This window comes from Salvelinus namaycush, chromosome 31 (assembly GCF_016432855.1).
Source record: "Salvelinus namaycush isolate Seneca chromosome 31, SaNama_1.0, whole genome shotgun sequence".
In the NCBI taxonomy this organism is placed as follows: domain Eukaryota; kingdom Metazoa; phylum Chordata; class Actinopteri; order Salmoniformes; family Salmonidae; genus Salvelinus; species Salvelinus namaycush.
In genome coordinates this window covers 19682562-19701612 of record NC_052337.1, presented here as the reverse complement: position 1 = coordinate 19701612, position 19051 = coordinate 19682562, and the positions used below count along the sequence as shown (strand labels likewise).

The 19051-nt window shown below is 44.3% G+C and overlaps 1 protein-coding gene across 1 annotated transcript; it reads right to left on the bottom strand.

Moving 5' to 3' along the window:
- Positions 1–67: 67 nt before the first annotated feature.
- Positions 68–10959, bottom strand: LOC120026391 (acetyl-coenzyme A thioesterase). The gene is made up of 13 exons (XM_038971241.1): positions 10748–10959; positions 10053–10122; positions 9909–9969; positions 9598–9805; positions 8700–8735; positions 7092–7251; positions 6792–6911; positions 6422–6692; positions 5486–5569; positions 5205–5338; positions 4997–5125; positions 4759–4885; positions 68–376 (listed from the first exon to the last, which is right to left on the bottom strand). Exons 1-13 carry the CDS (start codon positions 10854–10856, stop codon positions 236–238), a joined length of 1650 nt encoding a protein of 549 aa, XP_038827169.1. The 5' UTR covers positions 10857–10959; the 3' UTR covers positions 68–235.
- Between the last annotated feature and the right edge of the window lie 8092 nt (positions 10960–19051).

Below are 19051 nucleotides of genomic sequence, written 5' to 3'. Positions count from 1 at the left end.
TTACTGTACATTACTCGCATCAACATCTGAAATATTTATAGAAGAATTCATGAAATAAGACCTACACCACATACATGAGCTAAATTTGCTCTGAATTGTTACATAAACGTCACAAATACATTTTGGGTAACTGTAAATGTAACACCTGTAATTAGCAGCCATGGACATTTCTATATTGTTAGAATCTGTGCTGCTGTGTCAGTTCACCATCATAGACTCATGCTTAGTGTGTGAGTCAGAAGATGCTAGTGATGAGGTCTCTCTCCAGGAAGGTGGTACATGCGCTAGCCGTCTCCTCCATAGACTTGGACCAGCCTGCCAGGTTACCTGCTACATATGGCAAAACACCTGACGTCACCTGGTTGTAGTAACACACCTGGAACACAAAATAAGACATGCACACCTGGTGTTAACATTTTATGAATTGTGAGGTCTATGGAGGGCTAATGAAGACGTGATGAAAGCTAACAAGTTATTATACTGTGCTTATTAACCCTATAAGTCCCGAGACCTCAGCAAAAATCACATTTCATTTAAATGACTTTCATTTATCTGCATGACTTTATATTTAGCCTCACAATGAATTGTTCCACCATTTTCTTTTCAGGAAACTAGGGCTACAAGTATAACCCAATTTGAAATAAACAGTTGCATTCATGAATTTTATTGACAAATGTCAATAAAAAAAGTTCCGCCAAAGAAAAAAGAAAAAATTATTTATAAGAATGCTGTAAGTACAGATGGTTTGCTCTGGGAAATTAATATCCAACTAGTGAGTGACAACTGTTTGGAGTTTGTGACAGCAACTATGTGAGCTTATTGCAGTATTATAGACACTAGGTGGTGAGGGTAGGTAGCAACACATCTGCCACGCTGATCCTCAACACTGGAGCCCCTCAGGTGTGCGTGCTCAGTCCCCTCCAGTACTCCCTGTTCATCCACGACTCCAAGGCCAGGCATGACTCCAACACCATCAGTAAGTTTGCAGACGACACAACAGTGGTAGGCCTGATCACCGACAACAACGAGACAGCCGAAAGGGAGGAGGTCAGAGACCTGGCCGGGTGGTGCCAGAATAACAACCTAACCCTCAGCGTAACCAAGACTAAGGAGATGATTGTGGACTACAGGAAAAGGAAGACCGAGCACACCCCCATTCTCATCGATGGGGCTGTAGTGGAGCAGGTTGAGAGCTTCAAGTTCCTTGGTGTCATCACCAACAAACTAGAATGGTCCAAACACACCAAGACAGTCGTGAAGAGGGCACGACAAAGCCTATTCCCCCTGAGGAAACTAAAAAGATTTGGCATGAGTCCTCAGATCCTCAAAGGTTCTACAGCTGCAACATCGAGAGCATCCTGACTGGTTGCATCCCTGCCTGGTACGGGAATTGCTCGGCCTCCGACCGCAAGGCACTACAGAGGGTAGTGCGTACGGCCCAGTACATCACTGGGGCTAAGCTGCCTGCCATCCAGGACCTCTACACCAGGCGGTGTCAGAGGAAGGCCCTAAAAATTGTCGAAGACCCCAGTCACCCCAGTCATAGACTGTTCTCTCTACTACCGCATGGCAAGCGGTACCGGAGTGCCAAGTCTAGAACAAAAAGGCTTCCCAACAGTTTTTACCCCCAAGCCATAAGACTCCTGAACAGGTAATCAAATGGCTACCCGGACTATTTGCATTGTGTGCCCCCCCTCAACCCCTCTTTTACGCTGCTGCTACTCTCTATTTATCATATATGCATAGTCACTTTAACGATACATTCATGTACATACTACCTCAAATTGGCCCGACCAACCATTGGCTAACCGGGTTATCTGCATTATGTCCCACCACCCGCCACCCCCTCTTTTACGCTTCTGCTACTCTCTCTTTATCATATATGCATAGTCACTTTAACCATATCTACATGTACATACTACCTCAATCAGCCCGACTAACCGGTGCCTGTATATAGCCTCGCTACTGTTATAGCCTCCCTACTGTATATAGCCTCACTACTGTTATTTTTCACTGTCTTTTTATTTCTTTACTTACCTATTGTTCACCTAATACCTTTTTTGCACTGTTGGTTAGAGCCTGTAAGTAAGCATTTCACTGTAAGGTCTACACCTGTTGTATTCGGCGCACGTGACAAATGAACTTTGATTTTATTTGGTATGTCCTGGGATTTCCTATGATCTTCTACGTAGAGGAACCCCTTACCTTCTAATGACTCTTGTGTGGCTTCTGAGAGTCATAGAGCAAAACATGTGTGTTCTCGAGGGAGTCTCAGGTTTTCATAGATAGCTTTTAATAGTTTGTAGCGCAAACCACTCGGACTCTACAGACGTTTTTGTAAAATGTCCTGGCCCCTTCGGAATCCGCCCTTGTCTCACAAACACCTCTCTAACTCAGCCTCCGTTAATCACACAGACTAGTAGTTGGTACCTATGGATGCAGAAAAAAAATAGACAAATCCAACCCAGAAGTCTGTAGCTCAAACACACAATGTTTTAAAGGGGTTAGAAGTCCAAAATGTGCCGGTGTCAGGGTTGGGACTGTAGGAGTTAATGGCCTCTGCCGTGTATGCGTGCGTGTTAGTGATGTGCAGTTCACCAACAACTCTTTTTACTGAATCGAGAGTCCTGATTCGTTTTTCTGAGTAACACGTTCATTATAGTAATTTGTTTGACCTGCTGGCCGTAGTAATTTGTTTGACGTGCTGGCCGTAGTAATTTGTTTGACCTGCTGGCCGTAGTAATTTGTTTGACCTGCTGGCCGTAGTAATTTGTTTGACCTGCTGGCCGTAGTAATATGTTTGACGTGCTGGCCGTAGTAATTTGTTTGACGTGCTGGCCGTAGTAATTTGTTTGACCTGCTGGCCGTAGTAATTTGTTTGACGTCCTGGCCGTAGTAATTTGTTTGACCTGCTGGCCGTAGTAATTTGTTTGACCTGCTGGCCGTAGTAATTTGTTTGACCTGCTGGCCGTAGTAATTTGTTTGACCTGCTGGCCGTAGTAATTTGTTTGACCTGCTGGCCGTAGTAATTTGTTTGACCTGCTGGCCGTAGTAATTTGTTTGACCTGCTGGCCGTAGTAATTTGTTTGACCTGCTGGCCGTAGTAATTTGTTTGACCTGCTGGCCGTAGTAATTTGTTTGACCTGCTGGCCGTAGTAATTTGTTTGACGTGCTGGCCGTAGTAATTTGTTTGACCTGCTGGCCGTAGTAATTTGTTTGACGTGCTGGCCGTAGTAATTTGTTTGACCTGCTGGCCGTAGTAATTTGTTTGACGTGCTGGCCGTAGTAATTTGTTTGACCTGCTGGCCGTAGTAATTTGTTTGACGTGCTGGCCGTAGTAATTTGTTTGACCTGCTGGCCGTAGTAATTTGTTTGACCTGCTGGCCGTAGTAATTTGTTTGACCTGCTGGCCGTAGTAATTTGTTTGACCTGCTGGCCGTAGTAATTTGTTTGACCTGCTGGCCGTAGTAATTTGTTTGACCTGCTGGCCGTAGTAATTTGTTTGACGTGCTGGCCGTAGTCATTTGTTTGACCTGCTGGCCGTAGTAATTTGTTTGACGTGCTGGCCGTAGTCATTTGTTTGACGTGCTGGCCGTAGTAATTTGTTTGACCTGCTGGCCGTAGTAATTTGTTTGACGTGCTGGCCGTAGTCATTTGTTTGACCTGCTGGCCGTAGTAATTTGTTTGACCTGCTGGCCGTAGTAATTTGTTTGACGTGCTGGCCGTAGTAATTTGTTTGACCTGCTGGCCGTAGTAATTTGTTTGACGTGCTGGCCGTAGTCATTTGTTTGACGTGCTGGCCGTAGTCATTTGTTTGACGTGCTGGCCGTAGTAATTTGTTTGACCTGCTGGCTGTAGTAATTTGTTTGACGTGCTGGCCGTAGTAATTTGTTTGACCTGCTGGCCGTAGTAATTTGTTTGACCTGCTGGCTGCATTGAATTCTACAGCAGGATTGATAAGCGCTCCTCCAGCTCAGTGGCTCTGGAGACGTGCTCTCACCAACAACTGTCTGCCACATATGCGCGTAGGACAATAGGCCATGCTGCAGGTAGCATAGAGAAGAAAAATACATGTTTAGAACTGATAATTGATCTCATGGTGCAAATATGAATGCAATTAATTGATTATGGAATGTTATGATGGACACAGCTTTGTCGAAGCGAAACATACACAGCCTCTGCTCAACAAACTCGAACTCGAGATTGAATCGTTTGGGGGGGCTTCTGCAGTTCGCAAACGATATTGTGCTTATCACCCTCACAGCAGTCAAGCAGTTGCACGACACCAAGAATCATTCACAATCTAGTCCTGTTGTGGCCGCAACTAGACCTCGTTTCAAAGGAATCAAGGAATAATCGTATATGTATGACTAGCAATATTTTGCAAGACTGTCACAAACTGTCACAATGATAAGCCTTTTCTGGTGAATGAGATGTGACTGAGAGGCTTGTAGACTCATGACTCGAGGTTTCAGTTCATCGTTCGCTGGTAGGGGCTCTTGCATGCACTGGGTCTTACTGAATCAAATGAACAAAATGAGTTTAAAGATTTGTTCTTTTAACTGAACGACTCAAAAAGATCAAAGTCAGTAAAATGAGCCAAACTTCCCATCACTAGATAGGAATAGACCTTGATGAGAAGGTAGTGTGTGTCAACTAGGCAAATGAGAAAGCCAAAACAAAATCATACAAAGCAAGACTATACGGAGGTCCACGGGAGTGTCGTAGACAGTCAGTGTGTAGGTGTGTCTGCCTCACCTTGCAACTGTTGAGTCCCAGGCTGTGGATGAGGAAACCGGCACACTTGGCCTCGCTACGGAGGAAACCCTCCACAGGGGGAACTGTTGTCACAGTTACAGACCTCAGGGCCACCACATAGGGGTCACTGTAGAAGAAACACACATATAGTTACAGAAATCAGAATGATCACATAACCATCACCACTGTGGAAGACAGGAACACACACACACAAACATTATTCTGAAGGAAACCTTACCCGTCTTTGCAGGGCTGCCTCTTTGATAGCAGGAACACAAAGTCGCGGCTCTTGCCTCCATTGATGGGGGGGCATTTAATGTGATATACTGTCTCTTCCTCATCCGCCCTCTCCACCTCCTCACAGCTCCTACAGAAAGAAGGGGGTGTGAGAGGTTAAAGGTTTAGTTAGTTTAATGAACATAAAGCTCTGTGTCGGTCATACTTACAGGTAGTGTTTGTCCCAAAGAGGTCGCAGCGTGAGGTCAGCCAGTAAGGTGAAGGCATGGAGGGCAGAGGTCATGACCTCCATCTGAACTTGGACACAAAGCAGCTCCACCTCCTCATGGACATACACAGCGACCTGGATACACAAACATACAACAGTAAGTTGTAAGGTAAGTAAGGACAACGTAAAAGCAAAATGGTGTCCAACTCCAAAAAGGACAGAGAATCTCCTTTACAAAATTGCCATAAATTGCCTCCGTTCATGCATTTGTGTGTTTCTTACTCTGTCACTGATGCTGCTGGCTTCCCAGTCTTGTTTCCCAGCCAGTACAGTCAGAGCTGCTACGTTGTTATAGCCCAGATACACCTGCAGGGGGCGATAGGAGAGAGAGACAGTCAGCTGAGAAATAATGAGTGTACCTCAGCTTCAACCAACTTGTCATCTGGCATGGCAGCTGTGGTAGAAAAAGTTCTCAGTTGTCATACTTGAGTAGAAGTAAAGATACCTTAATAGAAAATGAAAAGTGAAAGTCACCCAGTAAAATACTACTTGAGAAAAAGTCTAAAGGTATTTGGTTTTAAATATACGTAAGTATCAAAAGTAAAAGTATAAATGATTTCAAATTCCTTATACTGAGCAAACCAGGGTAATTTACAGATAGCCAGCGGCACACTCCAACATCCTTTACAAACAAAGCATTTGTGTTTAGTGAGTATGCCAGATCAGAGGCAGTAGGGATGACCAGGGATGTTCCCTTGATAAGTGTGCGAATTCAACCATTAATTCACTATCACTTTTAAAATACAATAATCCTGTCCTGCTCAGCATTCAAAATGTAACGAGTACTTTTAAGTGTTAGGAAAAATGTATGGAGTAAAAAGTACCTTACTTTCTTTAGGAATGTAGTGAAGTAAAAGTAGTCAAAAATATAAATAGTCGTGTCAAGTACAAATACGCCCCAAAAATACTTAAGTAAAAATACTTTAAAGTACTACTTAAGTACTTTACACCACTGCATGGCAGCAATGTGGTTGAATGCAAGAACAGTCAGGTAACAAGGCTAGCTTAGCTAGAACAATGGGTAAACAACCCACCCAACTCACGCCCTGACCATACTAAATAAATACAAAACAAGAGAAAACAGGTCAGGAACGTGACACTAGCTTAGCTAGAACAATGGGTGCTGGTAGTGTCATGTTCATTACATGGTTGTAGTACCTGATTGCTTTTATCCCAGGGGACAGAGAGAGGAGCCTCCTCCTTACAGGACAGGATGTGCTTTCTAGCCATGCGTATTCTCTTCCTGACAATGGCAGACAGATATCTCCTCTCCCCGTCCTGGGTGGTGTATGTGACTTGGGGGAAGGCAGGTACGTCACCAGGTGTGTTAGCCAGCTGGTAGATGAGGAAGGCACTGTTGATGTGACGCGGTTTGTTCGCGGTCCACTCCTCACAGTTATAGGCCTCCACTCGGACACCTACCTCGATACTATACACACAGGCGCACACACATTTTAAATACTGTGCTAATTACATTTCCTTAGGATCCCATTATCTGAAAGGTAAGACAGATGACTAGACATGTTACCTGTTGTTAAATGTGTTGTTGACCACAGCCTTAAAGACCAGTCTGTCTCCTACAGAGGATGGACCTCTGAAGCGGAACATGTCTACAGACCTCAGAGAGGGGAAGCAGCCACACAGACGACTGGAGAGAGAGAGACAGAGAGGGTTAGTTGAGTGTGTGTGCATGTGTGTGTGTGTGTGTGTGTGTGTGTGTGTGTGTGTGTGTGTGTGTGTGTGTGTGTGTGTGTGTGTGTGTGTGTGTGTGTGTGTGTGTGTGTGTGTGTGTGTCTGTGTGTGTCTGTGTGTGTGTGTGTGTGTCTACCTGGCTGCCACTGTGGCTGCGTTCTCCATCCAGGCCATGATCTGTCCTCCGAAGGTGTTGCCATGGTGATTAGCATGTGGAGGCAGTACCAGCTCGATGCTCTCTACACGCGTGAACTCTGTGGACACAGCAGACAGCGGGTCTCTCCTGCTACACACACCTGGAGAGGAATAGTTACCTGATGGGGAGGTACAGGTACAGACATGGGGATTAAAAAGAGATGCAATGACACGTCTAGTACAACTAATCACCAATTCAGCAATAGCCCTCAGACAGACATGTACGTTGTTTCATCATGTGGCTCTTACAGAGAGCATTACACATAGATAACCCACTGGGCACACTGCGTCATTTCAACGTGGATAATTGGGTAATATTTGGTTGAGACGTTGATCAATGAGTTTACAACCTATATTCACCCACTCAAAAAGACAGCCAAAGGTTGGTTGAATTTCCAAATGTGTTATCACCACATTTTCAACCATTTAAAAGCCCAGCAAAGTTCAATTGGGAATAAAATGTCAGATATTTAGTTTATTTATTCAACAGATTAATGTGATATCACTGTACTTCATCTAATAGCAGAACCAAATGACCTGGATTCCAGTTGAGATTACATTAAAAGTACATCATGGTGCAAGTGATCATGCTGTTTGAGATATTGCGCAGATTATAACAGCAATTGTGAAGATCTCCACAGACCCGCTATCTTAAACTTGCATGATTTATATTATTACATAAGAAGATATGTATAGTCATAGTAACCTCAAAATGTGGCCATGGATGTGTTACGCATTTTAAGGTTGAATGTTACATAACTTTAGGCTATTTGCCCTATTACAAAAGTTGTATTGAATTGTGTTTGGTTGACAATGCAACCAAATATCAACATTAAAAAGACATAACTACTGCTTGGATAGTTCCATCTGAGCCACTGTTATGTTTGGTTGAGTTGGAGACATGAATCTAATATAACATGTGTTAACTTATCAACAAGTTAACACACTATTTATTGTATTTTAAAAGTGATTGTGAATTATGTTTGGTTGTCAACACATAACGTCTGCTTGGATAGTTCCATCTGAGCCACTGACTTAGTCTGGCTTTAATTCCAGTTTGTCTACAAATTAATAATTAATATGTTGGAGTCACATCTCCGTCTCAACCAAAAATCTAAGTTACAGAATGGGACTAAATCAAATCAAACTCTTAATGAACTTCAAATATAGTTTGATTTGATTTAGTCCTATTCTCTAACTTTGATTTTTGGTTGAGATGGAGACGTGACTCCAACATATAAATTATTAATTTGTAGACAAACTGTAATTAAAGCCAGACTAAGTCAGTGGCTCAGATGGAACTATCCAAGCAGACGATACATATCCTTCAAATGTTGATATATGGTTGCGTTGACAATAAAACACAATTCAATATCACTACATTTTAAATCAAGCTTGAAACCCTAGGCCTATTCTATTGTCTATTTTTAGTTGATTACTGGGTTCAATCAAACAATTCCTGTTGATGTCTTTGTAAATGCTATATAGGCTTAAATAGCATCATTGATGATTGATAAAGTATGGTCACATTTCATTTGCTCTGTTGAACCTGCCTTTTGGAATGACTTTGATGGTAACAGTGAATCTATTTTGTTTTTAAGTGGAGATCTTTCGACAATCATTCTCACGATAGCACATTGGTAACAGATATAACAGCTGGGCTTAGTTAATACCTTGGATGTGAGACCAACATGTAGCTGTAGATAGATACATTTTCCAGTAGGAGGTGCTGCCCAGCCTATAGTTTTTTTCTGGATAGTGGATATTTGTAAAAGTACAAATTCAACATAATTTATACAAGGTTTTTGTATTTTGAAATGTGGTTACCATGATGTCATAATACTGTGGTTGAAATTTCACTCTAACAACAACAGTTTACATTGATTACTGTTTTTAGAAACACTTTTCTTCCCCACATGGTTTTCACGTCACAACACATTGAAAAATTACGTTGAAACAACGTTGATTCAACCAGTTTGTGCCCAGTGGATCTGAAAGAAAAAAAAGATGTTGGCTCTTCTCTTTGTGTTGGTGTGTATGTGAGTGTGGATGTCTTTCTCTGTCCTCTTGCTGACTCTTCGCCCTTTCCATCAGAGCACTGTATCAAACAAACTCTCTCTATCTCTCCTCTTTCTCAGCTACAAAGGTATTTATTTGTTTATATTTGCCCATTGAAAATGAGTTCATGGGGCAATTATAGTTCCTCTCAGAACAAGATAACCTAAGTCAAGATAACGATACAATATCCCAGGCTGACACACACACACACACACACACACACACAGAGATGTGAGAGAGGAGCGAGAGAGAAATAGAGAGAGGGTTAGAGAGAGAGAGGTCTAGAAAGAGAGAGAGAAATACAGAGAGAGAGAGGTCTAGAGAAAGAGAGCGAGATAGACAGAGAGACTGACCGTTGGCTAGTGTGTGGTAGTCTTGTAGCAGGGTACTAAAGGTCTGTTCATTGTAAAGGCGAAGTCTTCGTCTCTCTGAGGCCAGAGAATGCTGCAGCTCCTCCTCTGCAGAACACAGATCCTCCACTGGCCGCAACAACACCTTCTGTGGTCCCGCTGGCTTTCCAACAAAGGTGGAGTAGGCCACACATACCAACCTCTCCACATGTTCCCTCACATCCTGCACTGACACACGGATTCCAACCTACACACACACAATTGTTGTATTATACATTAAAATATATATAATACTTGTACATGCATGCGTAAGTGTGTGTGTGTGTGCGTGTGCATGTGTGTAGTCTTACCTCCATGCTAGTGGTGAACGCTCTGTTGACTTTAGACTTGATGGTGATCACCTGACCAACCCTGCAAACAACATTAGAAATATTAAAAACGTTATATGCATTTGATTGATTGACTGATTGATTGACTGATTGATTGACGCGTACCTTCCAGTCTCCTCAAACTGGATGTCGTCCATGGATAGTGTCACACATGCCATCCCAGCATGACGCTCAGCTAAGGGACACACACACACACAAAGTTATCTCACATTGTTAATCTTTATATTTACAGTATCTATGTTTCATCTCTCCAACTGTGGCCCGAACTACAATTACAGTGACATGCCAATCCTTAACATCCTCATGGGGGATAACACAAATCTCTTATTATGTGTTATTGTGCGCACGCGCACACACACACACACACACACACACACACACACACACACACACACACACACACACACACACACACGTAGGGGAATGTTAGTAGGTGAGGGGTCAGTGCACTGCTGTTACCCTGTCTGTCCAGCAATGGCCACTGAAGGTCAGCTCTGTCACACACACGCTACTTGTGTAACTGAGGTGGTGTGTGTGGGGGTGTGTGTGTGAGGTGGCAGATACTACCCCTGACATCTAATCAGTTTCTATTCCTGAACTCTAACACTGTTCCTAGTCTCTATATTGTTAACATTTGCTCAGCATTTACACCAGAGGAAACTCTCCACCTGATATTTAGATACAGATGGGAATAGCAGTGTAAAGTTTCCATGAACTTTACATCGTCTACTTTTCTGTCTTCTTTGCATGGAAACACACACACACACACACACACACACACACACACACACAATACTGACCAGCGAGGCAGGCGATTGTGTCCATCCATTTGAGTAGCTGCCCAGCACTCAGGTCTCCTTGGTGATCTGCATGGCATGGCTGTATAGACTGACACATCTGGACTTCCATAGGAGCAGGGGTTTGCACACGACATGAACCCAGGAGAGGAGCAGCCTGAGCAGACCGATGCCTCTGGATCTCTTGGTCCTTATGGGGCTCCACAGGGCATGACCCCCGGTGTACACCCAGGCTCGGAGCATATTGAGTGGGCACAGGGACAGGCCCCTTCAGATCCTGGAGGTAGTGGTTGTCCAGAGTGAAGCCATTCTGGAGGCTTTGGGTCATCATGACCCTGTTGCTTCTCTGAGTAAGTGTAGAGAAAATCAGTATACCAGCCTATCTGAGTCCCTGAGTGAGAGCAAGTGAGTGAGATGGCAGTGTAACACCACTCTGTCCCTCCCTCCTTCCCTCTCTCCGTCTGTAAATCTTATCTGTGGTAAATCTTATCTGCGGCTCTAAGCCCTATGACGTAAACACACACCATTACACACTGTGGCAATGAGTTTCAATCATAGTTCTCGCTCAATTTGATGACACACTCCGACTTTGGGGGGTCTGGCAAGGGAGACGGAAAACTGGACAGGAAACTGTCACCAAACAGCGCTAAACTCAGTCATATGATATGACACACAATCCTCTACATTCCTGAGACTTGGCTGGTACACAGACGTGCGTGCGCACACACATACCTAACACACACTACAGATGGACTCTGACAGCCCGGTGTGCTGATAGTACTCGTGACCCCAGAATAGACCAATAATATCTATCTGCAGACTGCAGTAACTACAAGGGATGATTATAGCCTACCTTATCATGGAGTTTTAGGAGAAACAGAGAAAATAAAATCATACAGCTTGTTTTTTATTTTTGACATACAACTTCGGATGCTAGCTAGCAAGCAGACCTTGAAGATAGACCAAAGTATCAGCTATCACACCATGTAAAGGAACAACCTCCACATTTCTCTCATAAAATGCAACTAACTGGATTTATGTCAACTCCGTCAGACACACTCCGTCAGACACACTCCGTCAGATACACTCCGTCAGACACACTCCGTCAGACACACTCCGTCAGACACACTCCGTCAGATACACTCCGTCAGACACACTCCGTCAGACACACTCCGTCAGACACACTCCGTCAGACACACTCCGTCAGACACACTCCGTCAGATACACTCCGTCAGACACACTCCGTCAGACACACTCCGTCAGAATTGTACAATTCCTGTTCAACAAGTGTTTAAATGCCTTGATTATTTAATTCTAAAATTAGATTATTCAAAAGGGGTCCTTACGGTATGGCTGACCCTGCTCATTTCTGATTAATTTAGGGTTATAGGCAAATCTGATGGAGTTAACCAAATCTCCCAACACATCTTTTAGGAATCAACATTTGGAGAGAAATATTATTTAAAGTCAAATGGGGCTATTGCAAGAAACTACATATGATCATTTTTCTGTTCACATCCATTATTGACAGGTTTTAGAATTTTAAACCCTTTTTGGGAGAGTTTGAAATTGGTATCCTTTGCTCCGGACAAGGGTATTTCCATGCACAGAGCCGACATGGAAATTAATAACATCACCAGTATTTTGAGAATATCCCCCAAAAATATTTTCCCTCATAGATTCCCCTAAATTAAAATGTTAAGCTCAAATAATGCAACAAGATATGTATATTTTTCAACTATAAAATTTTTTCCCTGTCGGAAAAGGATTGTCCCAGCTTTCAAGAATCGCTGATCTAATTTCCTATTGGAAGCTATCTTTGTAAGTGGTGTTTTCTTCATTCATACAGACTTTTTATTCAAATTTGAAACATTTATTAGCAGAGACCCTGTGATATGGAGTGTCATTCTAACTTGTAGGGGACATGGGGCCATCAGTTGGACATTGCTTACTGAGAATTATTAAATCACTATATATACAAATGTGGACACCTGACAGGTGTATAAAATCTAGCACACAGCCATGCAATCTCTATAGGTAAACAGTGTAGAATGGCCTTACTGAAGAGCTCAGTGACTTTCAACGTGGCACTGTCATAGGATGCCACCTTTCCAAGAAGTCAGTTTGTCAAATTTCTGCCCTGCTAGAGCTGCCCCAGTCAACGGTCAGTGCTGTTAATTTGAAGTGGAAATGTCTAGGAGCAGCAACGCGTAGTGGTAGGCGACATAAGCTCACAGAACGGGACCGCTGACTGCTGAAGTGTGTCTGTCCTCGTTTGCAACACTCACTCCCGAGTTCCAAACTGCCTCTGGAAGCAACATCAGCACAATAACTGTTCTTGGGGAGTGACCGAGCAGCCGCATACAAGCCTAAGATCACCATGTGCAATGCCAAGCGTCGGCTGGAGTGGTGTAAAGCTCGCTGCCAATGGACTCTGGAGCAGTGGAAACGCGTTCTCTGGAGTGACGAATAACGCTTCACCATCTGGCAGTCTGATGGACAAATCTGAGTTTGGCGGATGCCAGGAGAACGCGCCTGCCCCAATGCATAGTGCCAACTGTAAAGTCTGGTGGAGGAGGAATAATGGTCTGGGGCTGTTTTTCATGGTTCCGGCTAGGCCCCTTAGTTCCAGTGAAGGGAAATGTTAACGCTACAGCATACAATGACATTGTAGACGATTCTGTGCTTCCAACTTTGTGGCAACAGTTTGGGGAAGGCCCTTTACTGTTTCAGTAGGACTATGCCCCCATGCACAAAGCCAGGTCCATACAGAAATGGTTTGTCGAGATTGGTATGGAAGAAATTGACTGGCCTGCACAGAGCCCTGACCTCAACCCCACCGAACACCTTTGGGATGAATTGGAACGCTGACTGCGAGCCAGGGCTAATCGCCCAACATCAGTGCCCGACCTCACTAATGCTTAGCAATGTTCCAACATCTAGTGGAAAGCCTTGCCAGAAGAGTGGAGGCTGATATGGTCATGTAGTGTATCTTCAATCTACTGTTTGGTCAGGAACTGGGTCAAGTGGGCAGGTTACCGCACTGGGCACACACTGGTTGAATCAAAATTGTTTCCAAGTCATTTACACTGAAATTACGTTGAAACAACGTGGACTAGATGTTGAATAGAGTATGTGCCCAGTGAAACAAAAGGTGCTCTTCGCTATCATCCAGGCCCCTGATCAAGATAGCAATAAAACAAACACTAGCTGTGGAATGAAATACTCTGTGTTGTTAAATTATCTAGGCAAATTAATACATGAAGGAATTAAATTAATTCCCTCATCCTGAAAGATAAATTAGTGAAACCATCTGTTGGGGACATTATCTTGAAACTCCGTCAGTATAGCAGAAGGGGCACGGTGTAACCTCCAAATCTGATTGGCTGTTGTCTCATTCCCCCTCCGCAAACGAGATCCCGGAGCCTTGGTAAGAAACGTGTTTTGTTTTGAGAGTGCTCTTTTAGTTTGTTAAACTTCCTCAGAAACATTGAAAACCTTGAACAGAATGGGCCTATTGCAAACATCGATGACTACCAGGTTATCGCCAGCTGATCTCTCCTTAATAAACAAATCACATAAAATCACCCGCACAGCTGATGTCATTTGCAACCTTTATTGTTGGCCATCATATTACCGTTCCCTAAAGCTGATGTCTGTGTTAACTTTTAAGTTCTGCTTTCAACCAAAATCTCTGTTATAAAATCTCTGTTGTTTGCCCAACCCACAGCAGATCACTTGATGTCGCTTCGGTGTCAAACAAGCTTGAAAGCAGACCGATATTGCCTTCTCACTTCCAGGATTGTTGAACGTTGGTCAAATATTTTAAGGTTTACAATCTAGCTAGTTAGCTACATCAATGTAGAACCGCAATATTGCGACAAGAATACACAAAGCATGCATGCTAGCTAGCTACACTGAACAAAAATATAAATGCAATATGTAAAGTGTTGGTCCCAGGTTTCATGAGCTGAAATAAAACAAACCAGAAAGTTTGAACAAAAATATTATTTCTCTCAAATTTTGTGCACAAATTTGTTTACAGCCCTGTTAGTGAGCATTTCTCCCTTTCCAAGATAATGTATCCACCTGACAGGTGTGGCATATCAAGGAGCTGATTAAACAGCATGATCATTACACAGGTGCACCTTGTGCTGCGGACAATAAAAGGCCACTCTAAAAAGTGCAGTTCTGTCACCCAACACATCTCAAGTTTTGAAGGAGTGTGCAATTGGTATGCTGACTGCAGAAATGTCCACCAGAGCTGTTACCAGAGAATTGAATGATCCTTTCTGAACCATAAGCCGCCTCCAATGTTGTTTTAGAGAATTTAGCCGTACGTCCAACCGGCCTCACTACCTCAGACTACGTGTAACCACGCCAGCCCAGGACCTCCCCATCTGGCTTCTTCACCTGCGGGATCATCTGGGTCCAGCCACCCGGACAACTGATGAAACTGTGGGTTTGCACAACTGAAGAATTTCTGCAACAACTGTCAGAAACCGTCTCGGGGAAGCTCATCTGTGTGCTCGTTCTCCTCACCAAGGTCTTGACCTGACTAGTTCAGCGTCGTGGGCAAATGCTCACCTTTGATGGCCGACGCTGGAGAAGCGTGCGTGTACCGAGCACATGGCAGACAGAAACCGTTTCAGGGAAGGTCATCTGCGTGCTCGTCGTCTTTACCAGGGTCTTGACCTGACTGTAGTTCTGCGTGTATGGCGTCAGGTGAGCGAGCGGTTTGCTGATGTCAATGTTGTGATTAGAGTGCCCCATGGTGCCTGTGGGGTTATGGTATGGGCAGGCATAGGCTACGGACAATGAACACAATTGCATTTTATCGATGGCAATTTGAATGCACAGAGATGTTTCAGCATGATAATGCACGGCCCCATGTCGCAGGGATCTGTACGCAATTCCTGGAAGCTGAAATGAAAATGTCCCAGTTCTTCCATGGCCTGCATACTCAGACATGTCACCCATTACGCATATTTGGGATGCTCTGGATCAACGTGTAAGACAGCGTGTTCCAGTTCCTGCCAATTTCCAGCAAGTTCACACAGCCATTGAAGAGGAGTGGGTTAACATTACACAGACCACAATCAACAGCCTGATCAACTCTATGCGAAGTGTATTGTGCAGCATGAGGCAATTGGTATATCTGTGAGCAACAGATGCATATGGGTATTCCCAGTCATGTGAAATCCATAGACTAGGGCCTAATTCATTTACATAAATTGACTGATGTCCTTTTATGAACTGTAACTCAGTAAAATCTTAGAAATTGTTGCATGTTGCATGTTTTTGTTCAGCGTAGTTTCAGTAAACTACCAGCCCTGATCTCCTCCTGTACCCCATCTCTCTCATCTCCTCCTGTACCCCATCTCTCTCATCTCCTCCTGTACCCCATCTCTCTCATCTCCTCCTGTACCCCATCTCTCTCATCTCCTCCTGTACCCCATCTCTCTCATCCTCATTTCCTCCTGTACCCCAACTCTCATATCTCCCTCATCTCCTCCTGTACCCCAACTCTCATATCTCCCCAATCTCCTCCTGTACCCCAACTCTCTCATATATCTCTCATCTCCTCTGGTAACCCAACTCTCTCATATCTCCCTCATCTCCTCCTGTACCCCATCTCTCTCATCCTCATCTCCTCCTGTACCCCAACTCTCATATCTCCCTGATCTCCTCCTGTACCCCAACTCTCTCATCCTCTCCCCAATCTCCTCCTGTACCCCATCTCTCTCATCCTCATCTCCTCCTGTACCCCATCTCTTTCATATCGCCCTCATCTCTTTCATATCTCCCCCATCTCCTCTTCAGAGATGAGTAGCTGAGTAGCTGTTTTCTGAATAAGGAAAGGTTAGAGTCCTTTTTTAAGACTGCCTGGATGGGCCACCCCTAAACTGGCTTCCTCTAGGTTTGTTCCCTCTAGGGAGTTTTTCCTGACCACTGTGATAGGCTGGGTAACTGACTGTAAAGCACTTTCTGACAACTACTAATGTACAAAGGGTTTTATAAAATACATGTAACTGATACAAGGGTTCTGAGGATGGCTACCTGAGGAAGACTGCACTGGGGACCGGCAGAACCAGATCTAACAGAGACCAGGACCAGCAAGGAACCCGTTCAGACCAGCACCAGCACCTCTATGATGATGATGAAGATGGTGGATCAGTGTGTTGTACACAGGAGGGCAGCAGTAGTGGTGTTGTTCAGTATGAACACCACATCCTCTACTCCTGCAGCTACTTCACTCCTGTCCTCTACTTCAGAGCCTCAACCCCTGGTATGTAGCCAGACAACACTGGCTGATTTACAAGAGAAAGTTGTTTTTTTTCTCATCCAGTCTTTCTCTTCCCCCTATCTTTCCGTCTCTCTGTGAAGATTCTGCTTTGATGCATCTCTCTAAGGGTAGGAGGGTGTGTTAGAGGAGGTATGGGACAGTGTTAATCCTAACTACAGATAGACTACAGAATAGACCCTGGGATATCATCACACAACAGGTTGGTACCGCTCTCCTCCTTTTCCTCCCTCTACACATATCTCTCCATCCCTTTCTTTATTTCCTCCCCCCCATCTACCTTTCACTCACTCAACACTTCTTTGGTTACAATTAAACACTGCAATGGTAGATGTGCAGAAGATGAATGTGCAAGTAGAGATACAGGGGTGCAAAGGAGCAAGATAAATAAATACATACAGTATGGGGATGAGGTAATTGGATGGGCTGTTTACAGATGGGCTATGTACAGGTGCAGTGATCTGTGAGCTGCTCTGACAGCTGGTGCTTAAAGCTAGTGAGGGAGATATGAGTCTCCAGCTTCAGTGATTTTTGCAGTTTGTTCCAGTCATTGGCAGCAGAGAACTGGAAGGAAAGATGACCAAAGGAGGAATTGGCTTTGGGGGTGACCAGTGAGATATACCTGATGGAGCGCGTGCTACGAGTGGGTGCTACTATGGTGACCAGTGAGCTGAGATAAGGTGGGGCTTTACCTAGCAGAGACTTGTAGATAACCTGTAGCCAGTGGGTTTGGCGACGAATATGAAGCGAGGGCCAACCAACGAGAGCGTACAGGTTGCAATGGTGGGTAGTGTATGGGGCTTTGGTGACAAAACGGATGGCACTGTGATAAACTGGATGCAGTCTGTTGAGTAGAGTGTTGGAGGCAATTTTATAGATGACATCACCGAAGTCGAGGATCAGTAGGATGGTCAGTTTCACGACGGTATGTTTGCAGCATGAGTGAAGGATGCTTTGTTGCGATATAGGAAGCCAATTCTAGATTTAATTTTGGATTGGAGATGCTTAATGTGAGTCTGGAAGGAGAGTTTACAGTTTAACCAGACACCTAGGTATTTGTAGTTGTCCACGTATTCTAAGTCAGAGCCGTCCAGAGTAGTGATGCTGGACGGGCGGGCAGGTGCGGGCAGTGATCGATTGAATAGCATGCATTTCGTTTTACTTGCATTTAAGAGCAGTTGGAGGCCACGGAAGGAGAGTTGTATGGCATTGAAGCTCGTCTGGAGGGTAGTTAACACAGTGTCCAAAGAGGGGCCAGAAGTATACAGAATGGTGTCGTCTGCGTAGAGGTGGATCAGAGAATCACCAGCAGCAAGAGCAACATCATTGATGTATACAGAGAAGAGAGTCGGCCCGAGAATTGAACCCTGTGGCACCCCCATAGAGATTGCCAGAGGTCCGGACAACAGGCCCTCCGATTTGACACACTGAACTCTATCAGAGAAGTAGTTGGTAAACCAGGCGAGGCAATCATTTGAGAAACCAAGGCTGTCGAGTCTGCCAATAAGAATGTGGTGATTGACAGAGTCGAAAGCCTTGGCCAGGTCGATGAATACGGCTGCACAGTAATGTCTCTTATCGATGGCGGTTATGATGTCGTTTAGGACCTTGAGCGTGGCTGAGGTGCACCCATGACCAGCTCTGAAACCAGATTGCATAGCGGAGAAGGTATGGTGGGATTCGAAATGGTCGGTAATCTGTTTGTTAACTTGGCTTTCGAAAACCTTAGAAAGACAGGGTAGGATAGATATAGGTCTGTAGCAGTTTGGGTCTAGAGTGTCACCCCCTTTGAAGAGGGGGATGACCGCGGCAGCTTTCCAATCTTTGGGAATCTCAGACGATACGAAAGAGAGGTTGAACAGGCTAGTAATAGGGGTTGCAACAATTTCGGCAGATCATTTTAGAAAGAGAGGGTCCAGATTGTCTAGCCCGGCTGATTTGTAGGGGTCCAGATTTTGCAGCTCTTTCAGAACTATCTGGATTTGGGTAAAGGAGAAATGGTG

What these genes read in the sequence shown, in the direction of transcription:
- LOC120026391 (XM_038971241.1), bottom strand. Translation starts at nt 10,856, where the DNA reads ATGGAAGTCCAGATGTGTCAGTCTATACAGCCATGCCATGCAGATCAC. An exon ending in CAGTTTGAGGAGACTGGAAG is followed by an intron (nt 9,970 to 10,052) that starts GTACGCGTCAAT and finishes TGTTGTTTGCAG; the next exon opens with GGTTGGTCAGGTGATCACCA. An exon ending in AAAGTCATTCCAAAAGGCAG is followed by an intron (nt 7,252 to 8,699) that starts GTTCAACAGAGC and finishes ATTCCTCTCCAG; the next exon opens with GTGTGTGTAGCAGGAGAGAC.